Source organism: Medicago sativa, chromosome 1, assembly GCF_051527215.1.
Source record: "Medicago sativa cultivar Bolivia chromosome 1, Bolivia_mono, whole genome shotgun sequence".
NCBI lineage: Eukaryota > Viridiplantae > Streptophyta > Magnoliopsida > Fabales > Fabaceae > Medicago > Medicago sativa.
This window is the reverse complement of record NC_140749.1, coordinates 10,013,568-10,035,895: the sequence shown is the minus strand read 5'-3', so window position 1 is coordinate 10,035,895 and position 22,328 is coordinate 10,013,568. Positions and strand designations below refer to the sequence as shown.

General features: G+C 32.3%; 2 protein-coding genes and 1 long non-coding RNA gene across 3 annotated transcripts; 1 reads left to right on the top strand and 2 right to left on the bottom strand.

The window, feature by feature from the left end:
* The first annotated feature begins 841 nt into the window (after nt 1-841).
* On the top strand, nt 842-4,378 carry LOC146952489 (two-component response regulator ORR23-like). The gene is made up of 6 exons (XM_085740977.1): nt 842-970; nt 1,588-1,740; nt 1,834-2,220; nt 2,605-2,681; nt 3,114-3,929; nt 4,072-4,378. Exons 1-6 carry the CDS (start codon nt 868-870, stop codon nt 4,123-4,125), a joined length of 1,590 nt encoding a protein of 529 aa, XP_085597103.1. The 5' UTR covers nt 842-867; the 3' UTR covers nt 4,126-4,378.
* A 2,146-nt stretch (nt 4,379-6,524) lies between these two features.
* LOC146952488 (CHD3-type chromatin-remodeling factor PICKLE-like) lies at nt 6,525-16,273 on the bottom strand. Its single transcript, XM_085739703.1, has 27 exons — nt 16,127-16,273; nt 15,250-15,387; nt 15,027-15,169; nt 14,608-14,772; nt 13,883-14,130; nt 13,649-13,744; nt 13,396-13,532; nt 13,109-13,321; nt 12,876-12,983; nt 12,359-12,393; nt 11,717-11,855; nt 11,446-11,615; nt 11,102-11,168; nt 10,806-10,925; nt 10,610-10,719; nt 10,447-10,528; nt 9,674-9,820; nt 9,369-9,501; nt 9,170-9,278; nt 8,977-9,051; nt 8,784-8,845; nt 8,610-8,686; nt 8,180-8,310; nt 7,602-7,965; nt 7,196-7,292; nt 6,962-7,035; nt 6,525-6,829 (listed from the first exon to the last, which is right to left on the bottom strand). Exons 1-27 carry the CDS (start codon nt 16,271-16,273, stop codon nt 6,656-6,658), a joined length of 3,561 nt encoding a protein of 1,186 aa, XP_085595829.1. The 3' UTR covers nt 6,525-6,655.
* Nucleotides 16,274-18,060: 1,787 nt separating this feature from the next.
* LOC146952487 (uncharacterized) lies at nt 18,061-19,485 on the bottom strand. The gene is made up of 3 exons (XR_015006556.1): nt 19,349-19,485; nt 18,781-19,161; nt 18,061-18,485 (listed from the first exon to the last, which is right to left on the bottom strand). It is a non-coding gene; the product is annotated as an uncharacterized LOC146952487 (long non-coding RNA).
* Between the last annotated feature and the right edge of the window lie 2,843 nt (nt 19,486-22,328).

Sequence of the window (22,328 nt, the reverse complement as noted above, 5' to 3'; positions counted from 1 at the left end):
CCCTGAAAAAAAAAACAATATTTAACCATATATAATTAATCGCATTAGAAAAGTGGATAAAAGTCCTCGCGAGCTTAGCTCAGTTGGTACGGACTATGCATAATATATGCAAGGTCCGGGGTTCGAACCCCGACCACCAAAAAAAATGTTGGTGCGGTGTTTCGACTAGTCAAATAAATTTTTTTTATTCCTTCAAATTTTTTTTTTCTAGATGTTCAAAGTAAATTTCCATGAGCATTCAAAAGAAAGAAAGTAATTTCCGTGAGCTATAAAGAAAAGAGAGTAAATTTTGGTGATATTGGAAAATATTTGAAATTCTTTCCTAATTACATCGTCAAATATTTATGGCAAGAACTCATGAGACATATTTTTCGGAAAATAAGAATCAAAAAAGTAAATAAAAAGATACTCTTTCTCAAACAAAAGAAAAGATACACGTTGAAAATAAAACATCCTTAATCTTGTCAAAAGAAGTAAAAACATCCTTAATATTTGGTGATCATAATAATAGAAAGAATCAATCACGCTATAAAAAAATATTTAATCTCTTTTTACATCATATAAATTCCAATTTTCAGTTGATGATTTTGTTCTTTTTGACTGGTATTTAACAAGAAAGGAAGGCTTATAATCACCAATATAATTCATCTTTTTGGTCACGTTATTTCACTTTTCAGTCTCCATAGTTCCATGGTAACTTTTTTTTTTTTTTCTCCTTTTCTTAAATATATATGTAGTTCAAGATTTTCTTTAACTTTCTCAATTATCATTCAAATCTTTTTAGTCATTCTTTCTTTGAATTATTGTTTTTCTCTTTGTCAACGAAAATTTTCTTAAAAAACACTTATTTTCCTTGTGTTTCATAAGATGAATGATCAATTTCCTATTGGAATGCGTGTTCTTGCCGTCGATGATGATAGAACATGTCTCAAGATTTTGGAGAGACTTCTCCAAAGGTGTCAATACCATGGTATGTTTGTTTTTTTTGAAATATTTAAAATAGGTTTTTGTTTTTGTTCTTTTGATTTTTTTGGCCTAGGCAATGTAATTTGAATGATAACATTAACAGTTACTTTTTTTGTAAACTTGAATTTGTCAAATTGATTGAGTTTTTTTTTGTTTATTTTGTTTTTTGTTGTGACAAATTATCTATTTTGACAAATATGTGCATTTATGTATGTGTTAGATTATAGATTATAGATTATCATCAGTGAAGTTGAGCCAATGTTGAATTTTTATGAATCAAATAGATTAGTTTTAAATTTTCTTTGATACTGTTTAGGCTCAACTAAGTTATTTTTGACCTATATTTTGACCGATCTTATTCTTTTAGAGATTGCACATGATTTGGTTTTTAAAGTTCTAAATTTTTAAAAAATTCTTGTGTCCAATATTTTGTGATCTTATATTATTTTTTGGATTTCAAAAATTTAATTGCATCCAAATTGTTGGATTCACTAGATGCAGATTGTCATGCAATTCTTGTCCAATGATTAGATTTCTTATTTTTTAATTAACATTTCATAGATTTTATGATGTGGTTGTATCTGAATTTTTCATAATTTTTGTTGTGGTTATTTGTTGCAGTAACCACTGCTCAAAGTGCACTAACAGCACTGAACTTGTTGAGAGAAAATGAAAGCAATTTTGACCTAGTAATCAGCAATGTTCATATGCCAGACATGGATGGGTTTAAGCTTCTTGAGCTTATTGGACTTGAGATGGATTTACCTGTCATAAGTAAGTTATGCAATTCTTCAATCTTATGTTATTGTTATTGATCCATGCATAGAAAATTATTTAGGGTTTTGATAAAAAACTGTTTGATTTCAGTGTTTTCTGCGAATGATGATCCAAAGATGGTGATGAAAGGAATTGATCATGGTGCTTGTGATTATCTGCTGAAACCTGTTACATTGAAGGAGGTACAAATGATTTGGCAACATGTAGTCAGGAAGAAGAAAACTAGCAAACGGAGCAATCTTGATGCGCCTAATTCTGATAGTGGAAATGGGAAACATTCGGCTGGGACAGGCAATTCTGATCAAATTGAAAAGCCATCTAGAAAAAGAAAGGAGAAGAACGAAGATGATGATGAGGATGAGAATGAGGATGATCGTGACAATGATGATTCGACGGCACAGAAGAAGCCTCGAGTTGTTTGGTCGGCTGACTTACACCGCAAGTTTCTTGCTGCTGTTAAACAATTAGGCTTTGAAAGTATGTTGTTCCCTCGATCTTCAATGCGCAAAAACAGTTGTCATCATAACTTTTATCAATTGCTATATTCCTCTTTATTTGTTCCCATTTAATCAAGATATTCGAGTAGGTTTGTTCCCATTTAATCAAGATATTCGAGTAGGTTATAGAAATTAAACGTTGAGATTAGTCCTAGGGGTGAATGTGGCTATGTTTTAGCCATGCTATGAAGATTATTAAACGTTGAGATTATTAAACGTTGATATTCGAGTAGGTTATAGAAATTAAACGTTGAAATTAAACGTCAAGATTATTAATCAAGATCATTACTTATGTTTTAGCCATGCTATGAAGTTTTTCTATACATAACTATGTTTCTCATTATAGTTGTTATTTTGCTTGCAGAGGCTGTGCCAAAAAAGATTCTTGACTTGATGGATGATGAAAACCTTACAAGGGAGAATGTGGCTAGCCATCTCCAGGTATTTTTCTTATCTTATATTTAGCATTAGAAACTATGAATCACAACACCGACAAAGATACCAAACATGACACTAACACATCAACACTGCTAATAATTTAAAAACTTAAAATAATTAAATTAAGAGAGTCTTAGATGATCACAACCATTTCGGCATAAAATCTGGGCACGCTCACATATTTCAAAAAAGGTAGAGAGAAAAAATAATTAAATAATGTTTATCTTGATAATAATTAAATGATATGTATTTTGATGCGTGTGCGCCAAAATGATGTGCTCAAATCATTGTGACCATATAAGTATTTTCCTTAAATTAAATGTAATCACATCGGCATCAGAAACTAGACAACCTTCAATCTGAAGTGTACGTGCTACGTAGTTTATAAGCATTTTATTTAGGAAAACTAACTACTTTTATTTGAAATTTCTGCAGAAATACAGACTCTATCTGAAAAAACAAGCTAATATGGCCGAAGATTTGGGTAATGATTCTGATAGATCCTATTCAAGAATGGGTTATATCAGTGGAGTTGGTGGACATGTGCAGCCACTGAATGACCCTAGACAGTTTCATAATAATAACAGTGCTTTCAGATCCTTTCCATCTAGTGGTATGAGTAGTAGATTGTACACTCCTGCCAGTAGTGTTAATCTGCATGGATTTCCTGCACATAATTTGAACAACTCGACAGGTGATCATCTTAGGTTTCAATCGGCCATAGCTCGCGCCAATCTGAATGATGTTCAAAGAATGCCATTTCCTTCTGTAGACTCTCAACATTCACAGTTTTCTCATCCTTTACTTGAAAAAAGAAGGTGCAATGACATTTGGTCAAGCCCTATGCTGCAATTACCAGAAACAAACTCTTACCTTCCAAAAGAAGGTTTTGTCCATGCTGCTGCTATGCCTCCTACATATAACATGAACTCACAAGGTATTATTTTTAACAGCAGTTCTAATAATGTGCCATTTCAAGGATGGGATAATAACCATAACAACCATGATGGAAATTACCATCCTTCTCATGTGGTTGGTAGTTCAATAGGCCCTTCTATGATTCATGTTGTGAATGCTATTGAAGGAAACTTGGACAACAATTATTGTGATCGTATCGCGGAGTTACATGAAGTTCCGTCATTGAAACCACATGAGGTATATATGATGAATAATCAGATGAAGGCTGGAAATAGCCACATGTCTAATGAGCTTGATTCGCTCGAGGACGTCATGAGAGTCATGATCAAACCGGTAATAAAATTTATGCAATGCAATGAAGTTCTTATCTGAGTTTTTTTGTTTGATTGTTGATTTGAACATAAAAGTTCCGATGCATTTAACTTATGATCCATTTTTCTATATTGCTTTCTGATCATTAATTCTTTTGATGCAGAAACAATTATATGCCAATTTCTCTGGTGGGACATCAATGCCGCGGCAAGATTAGAATATGCATCAAGTCATGCTTGTTGATGAATTTCACATATATATACTCTCTTTTCCAAGTTTTGTCTTTTCAAGGGTTGAAACTTTCTGTTAAATTATTTCCAAGTACTTTATGGAGTTGATACAATTTCTTGTTTTGTGTAGACATGCTTTCTTTTTTCTTGCTAATTTGACAGTGGTCCAAAATCAAGAATCAAGAATAAGATCGTTACTACAAATGACAATAAATAATTGGATTTTCATATTTAGAATGCAAATATTGACTTGTGATAATTTTTCCTATATTGTTTTGTCTTGTCAATTCTTGCATTGTGGAATGTCAATATTTTGCTTCTGATGTGTACATGTTCCAACAACCATATATGTCTTTATGGCTTGCATGTTCCATTTCTTCTACTAGCATCATAATGGAGGCATGAACATAAGCAGAAGTGATCAATCATTCTCCCGTTTTATAGTGGTAGTGAGTTTGAGAATGACTTCTTAACGTCATTAAGGGTCTGTTTGTTTCAGATTTTTTTTCAAAAAAAATCTATTTTTTTCCTTTAAAAAATCACTTTTTTCATTTTTAATTGTTTGTTTAGGATTTTTAGAAAAATCATTTTATCAAAAAAAATAATCTATTTTGACCCTAAAATGAAAAGCTATTAGGATTAGTTTTTCTCAAAATCCATTTTTTTCAAAAACAAGGAGGCAATACATGTACAAGTCAAAACTCATTTTCTTTTTCCAAAAAAATGGATATTTTTTTTTGAGGAAAAAAAATGGATATTTATGTATAGTAGGCAAACAAAAATAACTTCAGATTTTTTTTTAAAATCTCTAAAAAAAAAATCTTTAAATTCTTTTAACACCAAATCTATTTTTTTTAAAGCTGAAACAAACGCACTTTAAATTAGTAAGACTTAAAAACCAATAGTTTGAATAAAGATATAATCTATGATATAATTGTAACACTTTGTTTGGTCTATGTAGCCGAATCCAAGAACTTAGTTGTTTGATCTACGAACTTTTAGATAAAATTATATCTTTATTCGTTCAAGATGTTTTTTTTATCCTAAAAACGTGTGCTTTGGATTTCCATATCTTTCATAAATCCAATCTCCATGTCAGCCTTTGGTTGATCTAAGGTGGATTTCGATTCCATATAGAATATAGATGGTTATTTGAGGAACTCGAATTTGATTAAGTTAAAAAAAAAATTTAGTAGATGGTTACTTGAGGAACTCGAGTTTGATTAAGTTAAAAAAATTAGACAATCATTTTAGTCTTAACTATCTTCTATCTTAATTATAAGAAAAAAATTACAATTCTTAAAACTTATTTTTAATGACTTTTATACTCTAATTTAAAATATTTGTCTTTTTTTTTAATTTAATTAGGCGAAGTAAGTATCTCGCAATTTTCTATAAAGATATATTAAAAACACATTCAAAACGTTACTATAATATCCTTTTGATGCAAGGTTTAGAGGTAAATGCATAAGGAAAACAAAACTTATTGACGTGTATAAGTACAAAACATCCTTTTGATAAATTTAAATGGATTAATTACTATTTAGGGGTATAAAAGGGCAACCCGTGCACTGAAGCTCCCGCAATTCAGGGTCCGGGAAAGGGTCCCACCATTTGGTGTATTGTACACAACCTTATCCTATTTTTTACACAAGAGGCAGGGTATACATAAAATAAAAAATGTAGATGATTTCTTTATTTTGGAAGGAGTGGTCATATTCCAGGTTGGAAGGCACCTTAGCATAAAAAAGGTTAAGTGTTCAGCTCATCCATCTCCGTTATGGTCCGATCTTTGTGTCGAAGATTTGCTGCATCACCATTCCAAGGCTTGGCATGTTGAAGTGATTTGAGGTATGCTTCCTACCACTATGGTTTATAATATTATTGATATTTCGCTATATTCCCAGTTAAAACAAATAGGATTACTTGGTATCCTGAGATTGTGGCCTCTTATTCGATGAAGTCTGCCTATAGGCTAGTCATGGCTCATTTTGTGGACACAAGTGAACTTCATATTGCTAGGTGTTGGAATCTTATCTAGAATTTGCAGATTCCACCTTGTCTTAAGTTGTTTCTCTACCGTGCCTGTTACAATTGTCGACCTACCACAGCGCAACTTTAAACCACAGATGTTGTGTTTTCTGATAGTCGTACATGCTTTGGTATGTGTTTGAGGGATCATGAGGGTGATTGTCTCCATATTCTTTCATCTTTTCCCAACTTGATTACAAGTAGTGTTACCACAAAATTAATAGTGTGACTCATTCTATTGCAAATGAAGCACTATTAGTAACTTTATATTGAACCTTAATTTTTAATGAAATGCATTGAATTCCTTTTGAGGAAAAAAATGGTATACTTAGAAAAATGATAAATATATATATTGGATATCTAAAACATTAAAAAGTTTTGTAACAAAGTTAAATACTTCAAAAAAAAAAAAAAAAACATTTGAAATAAAGGGAGTATATATAAAATACAACTATGTATATGCTGAAAGGTGATATAAATATCTGCCTACAATGGTATGACAACTGATCTGTTATCAGAACTTGTTGTCGGCTCTTGAGCGGATTGATTTGGTGTCAAAATTTTGTCGACAAGTCCAACAATGGTTTCTAGTTTTGTCTGTCCTCTGGACATCGATGTATGAAACAAATCCTCAGTATTTTTCGCCACAGCATTGCACATCTGTCAATATAGAGGGAAATATAATTGATAAAGTTACTCAGCATATAACTGTTTACCATTATTGTATCATGCAGCCATCATTCATATATAAATCACCGCTGCTGAAGAGAGACAATACAAACACATTTTTACCTCATTGTAAAGATGAGGCAGTGTTGACCGATTAGGATCACTGTCACAAGCAGAAATAGAGAATTCTCCTGAAGCTGCAAAAAATGGAAGAATTACAATTAAATCTTTGATTTGGGTACGCAGATGGCAAAGGAAAAATCCGAGAAAAGGTCTTCAAAGAAAAGAAGAATAAAAGCACAAAATGACATAAAGAAAACATATTCAAATATTATCATCAGAGATGCAAATTCATACTTATTTTTTCAAGTTGAGGCAGTTGATATCTCGTTTGGGTTTGAGTAGGTTCATTTCGAGGTTCTTGATAAGTCGCCGCCGTTGCTTTCATCTTGTCCTGCAGACAAAGTTCATGTCAGTCAGATCACAAGCAAGTCAAGCAAATCTCTTCAAAGACCAATCATGCTTTGTATTGTACTACATGATCTACCCTATGTGTAAAACAAACCTTGGCAGTTAAACATGAGCATGCATAGCTATGATTAAGAATTGAATCCAAGTTGATAATTGATGACAGTAATTGGAAATGAAACAAAACAAACACATAGTCCAACTACCTTTTCAAACTCAAATCCTGTCTATTCCAAAGAGAAATAAACAAAGTATTAAAAAGATTGTGTGTGACATGAAAAATGAATGCACTTACAGAGTATTCTTTCTGGCAGTATTCATCATTGAGACAATTTTCCAAGAGAGGAAACCTCTTTCTTATGAAATCAATTTGTCTTCTCTGCATGTTTCTAAATTGCGATAATAGATCGGACAGTTGATGCAACGTAGCATCACAAGAGCCATGTGCTCCATTAACTGCTGCAGCACTACCATTATTCTCCCTAGACTGGTTCAAAGGGGATTCCACATTTGGCATATTTGCACCATTTTTCACTTGAGAGCCAACTTGTCCTAGCGATGGTAACTTTATGAAGCGAGTATTTAACTCCTGACAGATGACTCTCTGAATATTCAGATCCTTATCATCAACAATATCTGACCACTTTCCATATCCATGCCTTAATAGAAAAGAACTATGTTAGAGGATTACATTAAATAAAAATAACCTATAAAGATTACAAAAGAGCAAAAACATGCAAAATCGTTTTTCATTAAATGAAATAAAATAAGGGTAACACACGTAGACACACATACATTTTGGAAAGATGCAATGCAATTGCCTATAACTATTAAAAGACACTTTGTCAACAAAAAAAAAAAAGAAAGACATACTTCAAAACTGCATGCAGTAAGACTAAATCATGCTCATCCTTCCATATCTTTGTACTTCTCAAGCCTGCATACCGTGACAAGATGTCGTCTGAAAAAAGTGGAGTGCCAGGATTCTCTGATGTGAATTTCACCTGTCATTCCATATTTGAAGATGAGGAAAACATATTCATCAACTAAAGGAAATAATAATAGTAAAAAATTAATGTAAATAGGATAGTTATGGGTTACTAGTGTCATGTAAAAAATAATGTAAATATAACAGATGCTAATGAAATATAACTTATGCCTGAAAATTTACATGACCATTTCAAGAAAGAAATTCTAGGTAAAAGTTTTCTAATTTGTGAGAGGGCAGTAAGAAAGCATCATGACACAATAATATACAAAAAACATGCAACTAATATACAGCAAATTTATTTGAAGAACTTACCTTTTCCCTTATCAATGACAAAACCGAAATTCTAACGAGTACTTCATCTATTTGAAGTCCTTCTTTTGGAACACCATCTACAGACACATTTCAACAGGAGGGAATAATAAGTTAACTGAAAATATAGGAGAGATGATACAGAGAGAACTATCACAGGAATAAGGGATCTATCACCTGAGAATGTAGGGGAATCATTTATATCTTCAGCAATATGAGACAAGAAAAGGATTCCATACCTGTTCAAAATATATAGATCAAATTCACTTGCAAATAATGATTTAAGATGCAATATATAATTAACAATTGCATTAACCAAAATAAAACTAAATTAGAATATGAGACATGTTATGGAAAATAAGAGCACTACTCATTGATTTCTTCATAAGTCTTCTGCTTCATGTGGGGAATAAAACCCTTCCAATCAAAATCGCCGACCCCAAACCTGTTATTGACTAACCAAATGAGATAAACTGCAAATATTTCCATGAAAAAACCCTCTTTAATATGTAAGGGTTAGGGAAAGACTAGACCTAATCGTAAACTAACAATTAGAATGTAACCTCATTAAAGTCTGAAGGAAAGCAGCTCTCTGACGTTGAGTATAACCAAGAACTTTTAGCGATTTTCCTTCACCTTCCATTAAAGGTGGTGGATTTGTGTTATCTTCAGCTAATGTATAAATTAATATCACAGTTAAAGACAGATAAATAAATTCCAATATTATCAATGAAATGATAAGTGAATATTGATATGTATTACAAGCTTTCTTCTTGGAAGGTCTTCTGGCAGTTGTAGTTCTTGTTGAATTTGAATCACCGCCAGTATGATCCACTTCATAATCATCTTCCTCGCCATCAGAGCCTACACCTTCTAGACGAGCAAAATTCTCCCCCTTAAAAGAAACCATCTGGAAAGTCAGTGAACCACGTATACAACCTCAACAAAAACACAATCAAAAGGAGAGCAAAAATATACATTCGCACAAACGCATAGTATACAAGAATAAAAACAATTTCCCTTGTATACTAATACAAGTTATACAAGTAAATGACACGGTGGCATACCAGTAATGTTGTCCGGTTTCGTTTCCCTTTACCCAAGGCATTTTGCTCTTCAACTTTTTTCTCTTCATATCCGTCTTTTAGCAATTCCTTCCAAAAGTGATTTCCTTCTGAAGCCTCGACTTTATCAACATATTCAAAATTTGCCACCTAGAACATATTATCTATCAGGTAAATGAAACGAACAGAACCTAAATAAAGAACACAAAATGATTTCATGCAACTACTTTCTTTTATAAAGACAAAATTGATGTTGAATTAAGATTGTAGGAATTGAGTTTTGGACTAGGGCACAAAGTATTTGTGATTTACTTTGACTTGAGATTATTTTAAATGATTTGAGGATAAAATGGGAAAATAAATATGAAAACAGCTCAGTACACAATCCAATTCAGCATGATTGAACTAAGCATGTCAAGGTTGACAGATATTTCATAAAGAAGCAGAATGGTTACTTGATTTGTACTCTATATGTGCGAAACAGGACAGCTTGTATATATTCTCACTAAAGGATTGGTTGAATATCCTAATTTTTGAAACAAAAATATCCAATCTGGGAGTTTAGAATACCTATTCACCAACCTCAGGGGGGTATGGAAAATCTTGTGAGTTTTAGGAATGCATATATATGGAATTATAGTTTAGTTTACATTATTTTGTAATTAGTACAATAGCAAGAAGCACAAGATTATATATTTCCAAAAAAATATACATGACCAAATACAAATCAAATTAGAAGCACAAGAATGTATATGATAGATCGTATGAGAGTTAACCTTAAAGGCTTTCAGAAATCCACTTTCATCTTCATTATTTAAAGCGGCCTCTTCATCTCCAACTTGGTCGCGATCCAACAATCTATTATAAAAAAAAAATATATGTGAAAGTAAGTTTTCAAGCATAATCATGTTATACTTCAGGTATAACAGACTTTGTTACCTGTCAATAGCGGCATCGTCGTAATGAATTTGGCGAGATTTTCCAGCCACATCATTCTCATCAGCAAATAACTCCTTTGAGCCATACCTGATGATGTCGTCCAACTCTTCCTAAGCATGATAATAATCAGAAGACTGTCATTATCAGTTGAGAACAGAAAATTTCAATTTTTCAAGAATAAAAGAAAACCTATTACCTGTTTTATGTTTTGAGCCTTTCTGCCTACAACTACGTGTTCTAACACCATCTTCTTCTTAGTTATTTCCATCATCCTTTCTTCAATTGTTCCTCGTGTTATAAGCCTAAAAATCAACACCTGAAACACAAGAAGTTATGTGATACAACAGCAACAACAACCTAGCCTTATCCCACTAAGTGGGGTCGGCTACATGGATCAAATTACGCCATAATGTTTGACAAACAAAAACAAGAAATTATGTGATGTTTTCGCCAAACAAAAACCACTGCATATTAGTGAAAAAAAGCTTTAACCTTGTTAGTTTGTCCAACTCGATGAGCTCTGGCCATAGCCTGTAGATCAGCATGAGGATTCCAATCACTATAGAATAACAGTTTGATCAGCAAATCGAGTGAAATAATGAACCAAATTAGACAATATATAAAATGAATGAAAAATTAAACTTTCATATTATTGTTATTTGTAAATATCCACCAGAAAGAAATGAGCCAAGAAAATAACTAGTCATGTTAAGCACCATATAGGTGCATTCCCTGTGTGTGTTTTTCTCTCGGAAAAAATACATTCCCTCTAATCAAGTAACGTAGGGTAATAGCATGATTCCTTAAATAAATAAATGAAAAATATGAAGGGTCACCTGTCATATATAATAACTGTGTCTGCCGTTGCAAGGTTTATCCCCAATCCACCAGCTCTAGTAGAAAGAAGAAAACAAAATCTTGAAGAATCTTCAGCATTAAATCGGTCTATCCGTACTTGTCTTTCATCTCCATCAACATTTCCATCTATCCTTTCATACTGCCAATGCTGGTGTTTTAAACAAAAGAAAAGCAATTAAATAAAACACAACAAAATTCAACTGTGCAGAAACGGAAAGGTCAGTAATTAGAATATTGTGATATGAATACCTTGTAAACACAATAATTTTCAAGCATGTCCAGCATGCCCTTAAATTGAGAAAATATAAGGACTCTATGCCCTTGCTCTTTAAGCTTCATCATTAGCTTGTCCAACAATTGCAACTTCCCTGATGATTCCAGTATTTGTCTGAAACATAGAAAAATGAAAAAGGAACATAGTGATCCAATCAGAAAAAAATATATCTGAACATTAATTTTATTAAAATTTGAGGGGTAACCTTGGCGCAACTGGTAAAGTTGTTGTCATGTGACCGTAAGGTCACGGGTTCAAGTCCTGGAAACAGCCTCTTGTGTAAAAACAGGGTAAGGCTGCGTACAATACACCAAATGGTGGGACCCCTTCCCGGACCCTGCATATGCGGGAGCTTCAGTGCACCGGGTTGCCCTTTTTTATTAATTTTATTAAAATTTATATCAATGTCATCAATTTCCCGAATAGCACTGTGTAGTGGACGCCCCACAAACGCTATAGCGGGATAGTGGGATGGCTGCCATTCTGAAAGTTTTTATGCAGTTTATATAGTGTACTAAACACATATATTATAAAAAAAAAAAAAAAGATAAAAAAATTTGGTTTGTAGTGCAAGAGGGACTGAGTGAGAAACTCTGAACAAAGCCTCTATCACAAACTTGAGGAGCTCCACACTGTTTTTACTCTTAAATCCCTAAAATACCCCCACCAAAACTCTAATTATTAATTTCTAAGAGAATTTTTGGAATTTCAGTTTGCACTCTGGGGCATTGTAGCGGCCAAGAACCACACCATTGTGCTAGAGTAATGCCTAAAAGACTTGTTTTGGTGCCATAAACACAGGAATAATTAATCTTTCCTCTTTTTGACTCTTTTCATGTAAAAGCTAAAAATGTGGTAATACTAGGGTTCGAAAATGGATGGATTAGGCATAATTTCGTTTGGATTATAATGCATGGATTAAAACATTCAATTTATCCATTTATAAGCCACTAAAAAATCAAATCCATCCATTTACAATTTATTTACTGATGGATATCAAATCCATCCTTATATAATCTTTAATAGGAATTTAAATACTATACAAAACAAAACACTGTTCTAGTTAACCAATTCCTAAAAAAGTCGATACATCAACATACAATAAGTCTGGTATGGCATAAATTTTAAATAAACCTGAAGAGGAGTTCCTGTCAAAAGCACACGATGTCTGCTAGAGTATTGCTTTAATGAAGAAAACAATTTAGAGTCCTTGTTTTTGAGTCGGTGACCTTCATCAACTATCTGCATGTATTGTGTATATACAGATGTTAAGATGCTAGTATCAAAGAATAACACACTGAATGTTAAGCTGTTAGCACAAAAGAGATGTAATTAGATGGTAAGTAGAATGGTGAGTAGAATTTTACCATGCACTCCCACTTTATGGGCTTCAATGATGCGGTATCTTGGTTTATAATCTCATATGATGTCAAAAGAACATCAAACTTAATGCTTTCCAACTTTCTTGTAGTAACTGTTTTTTTAGGATTCCTTTTCTTGTTCTTCTTCGGATTCTTCGGAAAGTAAAATTCATATTCTCTAATAGTGCTACGAGCTTGGGAAGATCCAACATACATAACCTACAGAAATTAACATACATTAAAAGCATATATACATAAATAAAAAATGAAACTAAGAAGTCAAGTATACATACAACATTCATCTGAGGTGCCCATCTTTCAAATTCGCGCTCCCAGTTTCGCAGTGTAGAAAGTGGAGCAACCACCAAATGTGGACAAGCATTCTCTTTCAAAAGGGATGCTAAGAAAGCAATACTTTGTATGGTTTTTCCTGAAGATGAAAAACCAAGCCATCAATGTGACGCTTCAGCTAGAAACTCTGAATTAAGAATAATAGTAAAGGACACAAATATTAGGTTGATCATGAGCAAAACAGAAACTAAGTACCAAGTCCCATTTCATCAGCAAGTATAACATGAGTTTGCTTGGACCAAGAGAAACGTAAGAAGTTCAATCCCTCAAGTTGATATGGATGTAGTTTACCTTCATTTACATAAGTATATGAAATCAGGATCATCCAAATCTAATAAAACAAAGACAAAAGGCGCGGTATTCCAAAGAAGAAGAAAAAAGGCAAAAGGTGTGCTATTGCCAAAATAATATATCAGTTAAAACACATACCCCCTGAAAGAAATTCGGGGCTATGTTCATGCTGTTGAAATTCTTTCTGCTGCTTTATTAATTCAGCATCAACAGTAACACTGCTTTTTTCCTTACTATAAGAAATCTTCCTAGACCTAGAACGAAATATATTGAATCTCTCTATTTCTGCCTGAAACGAAGAGATATCCGACTCAAGCTCCCAATGGCATTCATCATAAGGAAGCTCTTTCCACTTCACAAGATATTCCTTCTCAGCACCATTGTCCCTGTATTAAACAAAATATTCCATAACTTGGGAATTTTACGATATTTTCATAGAAAAGATGGAATCAAATTACTCCAAAAAAATTCCAAGCCATGCAACAACATACTTCATTGTCAAAATTCTCTCAAAAGTTAAATACAAAAAATTATAAAATCATTTCAGAGGGGAAGGAGACTAAAATACATGGTTCATCAAAAACATAAGAAGGAGAAAACTAGATGAAAAACATGATGATGGAGTGATGAAACAGACTCCTTTTTGAAAATCTCAACAACCCAAGCTTTCTTCCTAAATTAAGAATTATAGTTTGAACTTAACTTAACAATCACTTTTCTACCAAAATTCCTGTTAACATTCTAGGACAAATGAATTTCAACTCAATCCGAAGTTCAAAAACATTTAAAGTAACCAGGAACATAATCATCTCATAGTATTTTTCATATAAGAAAGGAAATAGAAATATAGCTAATAGCTGAACCTGCAAGCAAGTATTCGATGAACCGTAGTCCATTCAGGTCGAATGGCAACAAAATCGTCATCGTCTGATTTTCTGACTGGTCCCATTTGACGATGAAAGTTGTTTACTTTGGTCTTTAAATGATGATTGATCTTGAAAGCTTTCAGAAACTCTTGCTCTGGCACCCTGAAGAGAAAATTTATAAAGCTGGTAAATGGACAATACCCGCAGGCCGCAGTGATAAAAAAGACTCTGCAAATAAAAACTCTTTAAAGTATTTTTGGAAAGTGAAAATTGTACATAATACTCAAAACTGAAAGTTGTAGTGATAGTAGTAAATTGGTTGAGATTCGGAAATGGAAATTTATATATATAAGATTCACAAGACACCGTTAGAAGCTGAAAGTAACTAAACAGTAAATGAGTTTCAATAAGTTTACCATCTGCAATGCATATATGATAGTCCGTTCCACTTCACAAGATATCGTTTCGCCAAACTTGGTTTGGACCCCAAATTTTCGGCAGCAACAGTGGGACACATCTTACAATCTAATATCTTATCAATATCATTAAGTGGGCTAACCTGCACAGTCACACAAAGGGAATGCAAGTATTATAAAGACAATACCTAAGAAGAAAACTTATTAAAAGTATTAGACTTACACATTCAGGGCACATCCAGTTGTCAAGACGGGAGATTTTAAGTGGTGACAGTAAACAACCGGTGTGGAACGAATAAGTGCATCTTTTACAGCTCAGAAGATTTCCGCTCTTTCCACAAGCTTGACATGAATCCGTTTTCTATTGGAAAAGGATAGAAACATCATAACAAGGAGTAGGAGAGAAAAGAAATGACAACTTCATTTGTATAAAGCTACAACCTCAAATCAGTGAATATGATACTTAAAGCCTGATACATAAAATTCATGAAAGAATAAAAAATAGCAACTAGCTTCAAATGTGATTCATGAGAATGAGAATGTGCATGAGAATGGGAATATTATCCATATAAAAGATATCAGCAAAAATTTATATATACTCCACCGTTCCTCTGTTAGGCACCAATGTAAATCAACAAATGCAGTATATGAGAGAAAGTGATCAAAACTCTCGGAACAATTTCAGTATTCACCACAAATAACAAAACCTTGGCACAACATATATCAAGTATTTGAACAGATAAAAATGAGGCTGCAAGGTCTTGGAATAAGATAAACAGTATTATTTCACAGAAAGGTCTAATTAAATCTATGTCATAAATGTTCAGTATGCATTAGCAATTACAGATTCCATACCAAATTAAACAGTATAAGGATCTAAACAATAAGTTACGAAGTAAATTTCCACCAAGGCATGCCGAGTTAGACTGAAAATTCCGATATCGGTTTCATGTAGTGCAACAATAAAAGCATCTACTATCAAAGCTGTGCACTAAACATTATACTACCAATGCTAACAAAATTTAGGGAAAGTGAGTACAGCACTGGATAAAATGAACCCAACGGAAATGGTTAAAGCAAAAAGGAAGGATGTAACTTACTGCATCGCTTCTTACAATCCTCTCAAACTTTTCCTGAGTTGTCGGACTTTTTCTGGGCATTAAATCAGCATCATCGTCTGACTCATCTTGAGTATAAAATTGCTTTCGATCTGATCTTACACGAAGCCTGTCAACCAAGCTACTCATGTTCTGCTGAAAGGATACAAATTTTCATGTAAGCTAAGATACAAAAACACTTACCTATAAACTAAATCCCCCACTCTAAGTAAAACCAAGATTTATCTAAGGAATTTTTTTTGTAGCAGGCTAGTACAATAGATTGACATGTTAACTATGATATCACCTCATATCTGAAATAGAGGGATCAAAATCAAACACACTATTCAAGAAATAAATAAAAAATTTAATAATATATTTTTCACCAAAAGAACATTATAAATGCTTGGCAGATACAAGCACAAGTACATGCATTTAAATGAAAACATATATATATCAAACACATGCACGAGATAAATACACAATCGGATGTCGTAGTACATGCATGATATAAATGCACAAGTATGTGCTTTTGACAAAAATAAATTCATTTTAATTTGAAATCAACCTTAAGAACGAATCTTAAAACAAAACAGACCATGCCAATAAATAACCAAACTGCAGTCATACCATTTACAAACATAAAAAGGCAAAACAAAAAAAAAAAAAAAAAAATACTAAACTTATTCAAACATATAAAGTGAAACCCTAAAGACAGAACTAAACACAACGAGCTCTTAAAGCATAACAAAAATTGAAATGACAATGACTGTGAACTTTTAAAATAATAGATTTCAATCACACAAATTAAAATCAACTTTTGCAGTTGAACTTTTTCAAAATCTTTATCATCTATCTTCTCAGTAGATACTTATAAACTAGGGGTGAGCAAGACCCAACTAAACCCTTAGATGCGTCCTGTCTCTGTCCCATTTGACCCGCAAAGCTGCAGATTTGTTCAGGTCTAGTAATAGTCATGATTTGAGTCTGAAAGCAAGGTAAATACTTAAAAAAAATTAATCTTTTACTTTCAACTTTTAGTCATAATTGAATAATCACCTTAAAATTTTATTTTAAATATCCTTTGTGCCGACCCGGACTCATCTTAATAGATCTGGTCTTAATTTAACCCATAAAATTGTGGGTCTGCTCAGATCTAAGGACGGGTTCAGGTCTAAAGAATGACCCGATAAAAATTTAGGGTTAAGTTAGGGACGAGTATAACCAATCCCAATTTGTCCCTTTGTCACCCCAACTATAAACAACTGATGGCTTTTCGTCAGTTACAAATCAAATTTGTTGATGAGTTTGAATCGGATGAATGAGTTTGAATCTCATCCGAAAAGCTAGCTCAAAGGGTGAGGGTACCCAAACACATTTATACATCTGACAACCCAGAAACCTGAGCAATGTCGAACTCCAATACAATTTCAATAAAACTCTTATCAGAGTTGATAAGCACCGCAAATCAAAAACTAATCCAAACAGAGTATACTATCTTCAACATCTTTATTCAATTTTCACTTCAACAAATTTCATTCTTCATTTCTAGAACCAAAATAAAACATTTCAAACCAGAATATTCTCACAAAACAACCAAAAAAACAAAATAAAAATAAATAAATCCAAAATTCTACATACAAACAAACCAACGTGAACAGCAACAGTGGCGGAGCCAGACAAATTTTTTTGGGATGGCCGCTATCAATTCTTGGAAAACGAATAGATTTTTCGACTCTTCCTCTTGACTTTTTTGCTTCAAAGAAACAAATTTATCAAATTGATCTAATCATAGTGTTAAAGACTCATAATGAAGCAAATTTCAGTTTCAAAATCAAATATATCTCTCTTTGTATGAATAAGGAAACAAACAGTTCAAAACTATTATAAATAAACATTATAATTGAGAAGCAAAACAAGTTACTGGATGTATTTTTTTGACAGTAAAGGAAATTCATTGATTAACTTGAAAATTCTTACAAAGAGAAGTCATAATTTGGTTAGGAACATTGCCTTTCCATACCATACAACCAACAGAAAGAGATAAGCAGGCCAGGCTATGAGCAACAACATTGCTATCTCTTTTAACAAACAAAGCTAACACTAGCATTTTCTAATCTTGACATTATATCTAAACAATCTATGATTAAATCATCTATAGCAGCAAATTTTACAGCACCATAAAAAGACCTTACTACTGTCTCAGCATCCATCTCGACAATGAGATTCTACCATCGCAGACCCATGGTTTCTGCTACTAAAGGAGATACTACAACGTCTTTTCTCCTTGTTTCAGAAAATAGGACAAACCCACAATTGTCTCTACCAATCAATCCCCAACCTGTTTCATTTGAGAAACACCCTGCATCAAAGTATTATAAATAAATATTACAACTGAGAAGCAACTTGCAAGCAGCTCAAAATCTCACCAAAACGTACACAACCCCAAAACATTCCAAAATCAAAGCAAAAGGAATCGGTTTGGGATTAAGAAAGTGTGTGATTAAGAAAATTATTATTTCAGCATAATGATGAATGAATCAGATTGGAATTAAGAAAGTTAAAAAGGAATTACTAAAGTTAAAAAGGATTAAGGAATTAAGCAACTTCCAAACAAAAGATGATTACCAAACAAAAGAAAAGTAATTTACACTTACTCAATTAGGGTTTGTGAGATGGAGACAGATTAAGATTCATTTCAGAGATCGCACTGAAAGTGGGTAACTGAAAGGTCGTGGCGTGATTGCGGGCTTCAATTTCGACGGAGAGGTAGAGATGGCGACGAACACGGTCGCGGTGTGACTGGGGATAGGTGATGGATGGAGGTCGCACTGAATCACCAGAGGAGAAGAAGGGGTCACGCTTCAGCCTTCAGAAAAGAAAATGGCATGTTTGTAATTTTCAAATTAGCTCAGGGGTATAATAGTACTTTCAACCCTAAATTAATGGGATGGCCATGGCCAACCCCAGTCCACACGTGGCTCCGCCACCGGCAACAATCAGCTGATTCCACTATTCTTGTCCAGCAAGCAATGTACCTGAAAATCACAAATTCCAACAACCCATTTCTCAAAAATCAAACTCCACACACCACATTTTCAAATCATTTTTCATCAACGAAGTAGAAATTATAAGCAAAACAAAAATAACAAAAGCAATGGTTTTTCACTTGTTCATAGCTAAGTTATCATAAAAAATTCATAACAAAATCAGAGAGAAACTCACCGTAGAGAGCAAGAATGCTCTCAAGTTTCGGACGCGGGAAGTTCGAAGTTTCACCAGAAAAAGAGAGTGGGCTGGAAATTGGAAAGAAACTGTAGGAAATTTGCTACTGAAATACCGCAAGAGTAAAAGAGTGTGTGTCTGTAAATATGAAGAAAATGGTGAATGAAGAGTCACACCTTTTTTTATGTCTTTATATAACAAAGGAATAAAATAATTTAATTATATTTTACCATAGTTAGAATATACTATGATATACCTTTTGACCAAAACTTATGTATAATAATAAAATACTATATATAACTTGTCAAAAAAAATAAAATACTATATAAGATAATTATATATTAAAATAATGAATTTTGGATACATTGTACTAAACCGAAAAATGGGGGGAATGCAAAATAAACGGCTCTTTTTATTTTTGTTCATTTTGGATTTAGAGGGAAAAAGTAAATTTTCCTATTTTTAAAAGTTTTAACCATAAATATTTGAATTTTGAATTTTATTCCTCCGTATTGAATTATATTTGATTTTTTCTGCAAAAAAAATATTTTTTTTTGTAGTGGCCGGGGTTTGAATCCTGAACCTTGCATATATTATGCATTGTCCAAACCAACTGAGTTAAGCTCATGAGGACAATATATATATATATATATATATATATATATATATATATATATATATATATATATTTGATTTTATAGCAAAAAATAATTTTTTTATATGATTGAAGGTTGAATCGGTTCATACAGACTTGAAGGCTCACCCGCAAAGTTGTAGGTTCAACTCCCTTTGCTAGTGTGAGATTATTTTGGTGGATGATTTGTAAGTATTTTCGTTAGCGTTCATTGAAGATTATGGTATGCACCGACTCTGGTGAATCTTTAGAGTCCAACTTATTTAAACCATTTTTCATAAAAAAATTATTGTATAACTAAAACTAAAGAATATAATTCACAAACATAAAAACAAAATTACATATTTTTATTTTTGGTCAAAATTACATTGTTACTATGTAGAGAATATAATATAATAGACTTTTTTGACCAAAATTAATATATAATAATAAAATACTGTATAAGAAAATATTATACTATTCATATTATCTGTAGTTAAATATATTTTTGTCCCTACAAATAGCTCAAGTTTTCATTTTAGTCTTCTTATAAAAAAAATCAACTTTTATGCTTCCAAAAATTTTACATTACAACTTTTGGTACATTTTTTTAAAGGATAGATCTTTTTTTAGAGTTTGAAAGTTTTCCAAAATTTGAAAGGTTAAAAAATTCCAGCTTATCTAAAATATGTTTTGGCACATTGTATTTTTTAAATGACCAAAAAAAAAATAGTTTAACTGTAGTTCTGATCCTCCTTGTTTTCAATGGAAAAACACTTTAAATGAAATTTTCCTTCAACTTTTAGTTCCTCAAATGTTATATCATACTCTTTGAAATAACTTTTCATTTGAATTTTTTTCGTAGTCATCTTTATAATATTATAAAAATCTTTTTCAACAAAAATTAGAATTTTTTAACAAAATATTAATTAAATATGATTTTTTTTTTTATGTTTTTGGTACTTTTATTTTCAAGTAGGCTAGTGGTTAGAACTCACACATTTTATTTAATTATGTCTTTGGTACATTTTTTTTGTCAAGTAGCTTAGTGGCTAAAACCCACACATTTTTAATTTTATTTAAATGTAGAGAAGTGGGGTGTCCGGGATTCGAACCTCCAACCCCTGTATATAATATGCAATATCCCTACCAACTCAGCTAAGCTCAGAGAGATATGTTTTTGGTACATTAAAAATTCATATTTAATGGGGTAATAAAAGAATACAATGAGGCCATTACCTAAACTTTATATCAGAAAAAAAAAATTATGATTGTATATTGAGTAAATGGTTACTTTCGTCATTTAAAAAATACAATGTGCCAAAACATGTTTTAGATAAGCTGAGTCAGAGACCTTTGTGACAGCGAGGTGCAGAGTTAGGGACTAAAGGGACTATTTGCTCTTGTATATTTTTAATCAAATGGGGAATCCATTGTATCAAACAAAAATGGGGGAACGCAAAAGAAACGGCTCTCTTTGTTTTTTCATTTGGTATTTCGAGGGAAAAGGTAAAGTTTTCTAATTTTTAAAAGTTGGTACAGTAAGTTTTTTAAATTTGAATTCAAAAATTTACAAAATTATCACAGTCAATATAGACGGTAATCAAATGTATTTGATTTTATAGCAAAATAACATTATTTGATTTTCTTAATAGGATTGAAGGTTGACTCGGTTCGTACATGAGTTGTGACTCATCCATAAGATTATAGATTCAACTTCCACTTCCAGTGTTAATGTAAAGATCTTTTTAGTAAGTGATATGTAAGTAGGGTTGGCAAAATAGGTCTGATCAGTTGAACCGACCCATTTAACCAGTCATTTTAGGCGTTTTGTGTTGAGGATTTGAACCCACCCTCTATAGTTGGCCCACCCCGTTTAATCCGCTGAAAAAAGCTCGTTGTGGCGGGGTAAGACAGGCCAGCACGCAGACTCATTAACAAAGTTTTATTTAATTATTATAGTACTAATAAATAATAAATATCTCAATTTTTATGTGTTTTCTTCTAAAAGTAATTCGACAATTCTTTATTAGACAATTGTTTTTCTCTTTATGTGGGATTAAAATAAGAATAAAATGATTATGAGAAAATCAAATCTCTTTCTCTAAGTCAAATTTACTACACCGAGTATAAATTTTGTATTCTTTCTTTAATAATAATAAACATGAAAGTCGTATTGATTGCAGTGAAAGTTCATATTCAATAAACATGAAAATATTGCTTCATTGATTAGAATGTAAAGTCGTCACTATATTTGCTTATCAACATGCTATTGTCTTTCCTCATTTAGAGCTTTTCAGATTATCATAAGTAAGATGAAATTAATGTTATATATAAGGTGATGTTTAATTTTCATTAAACCCTTTC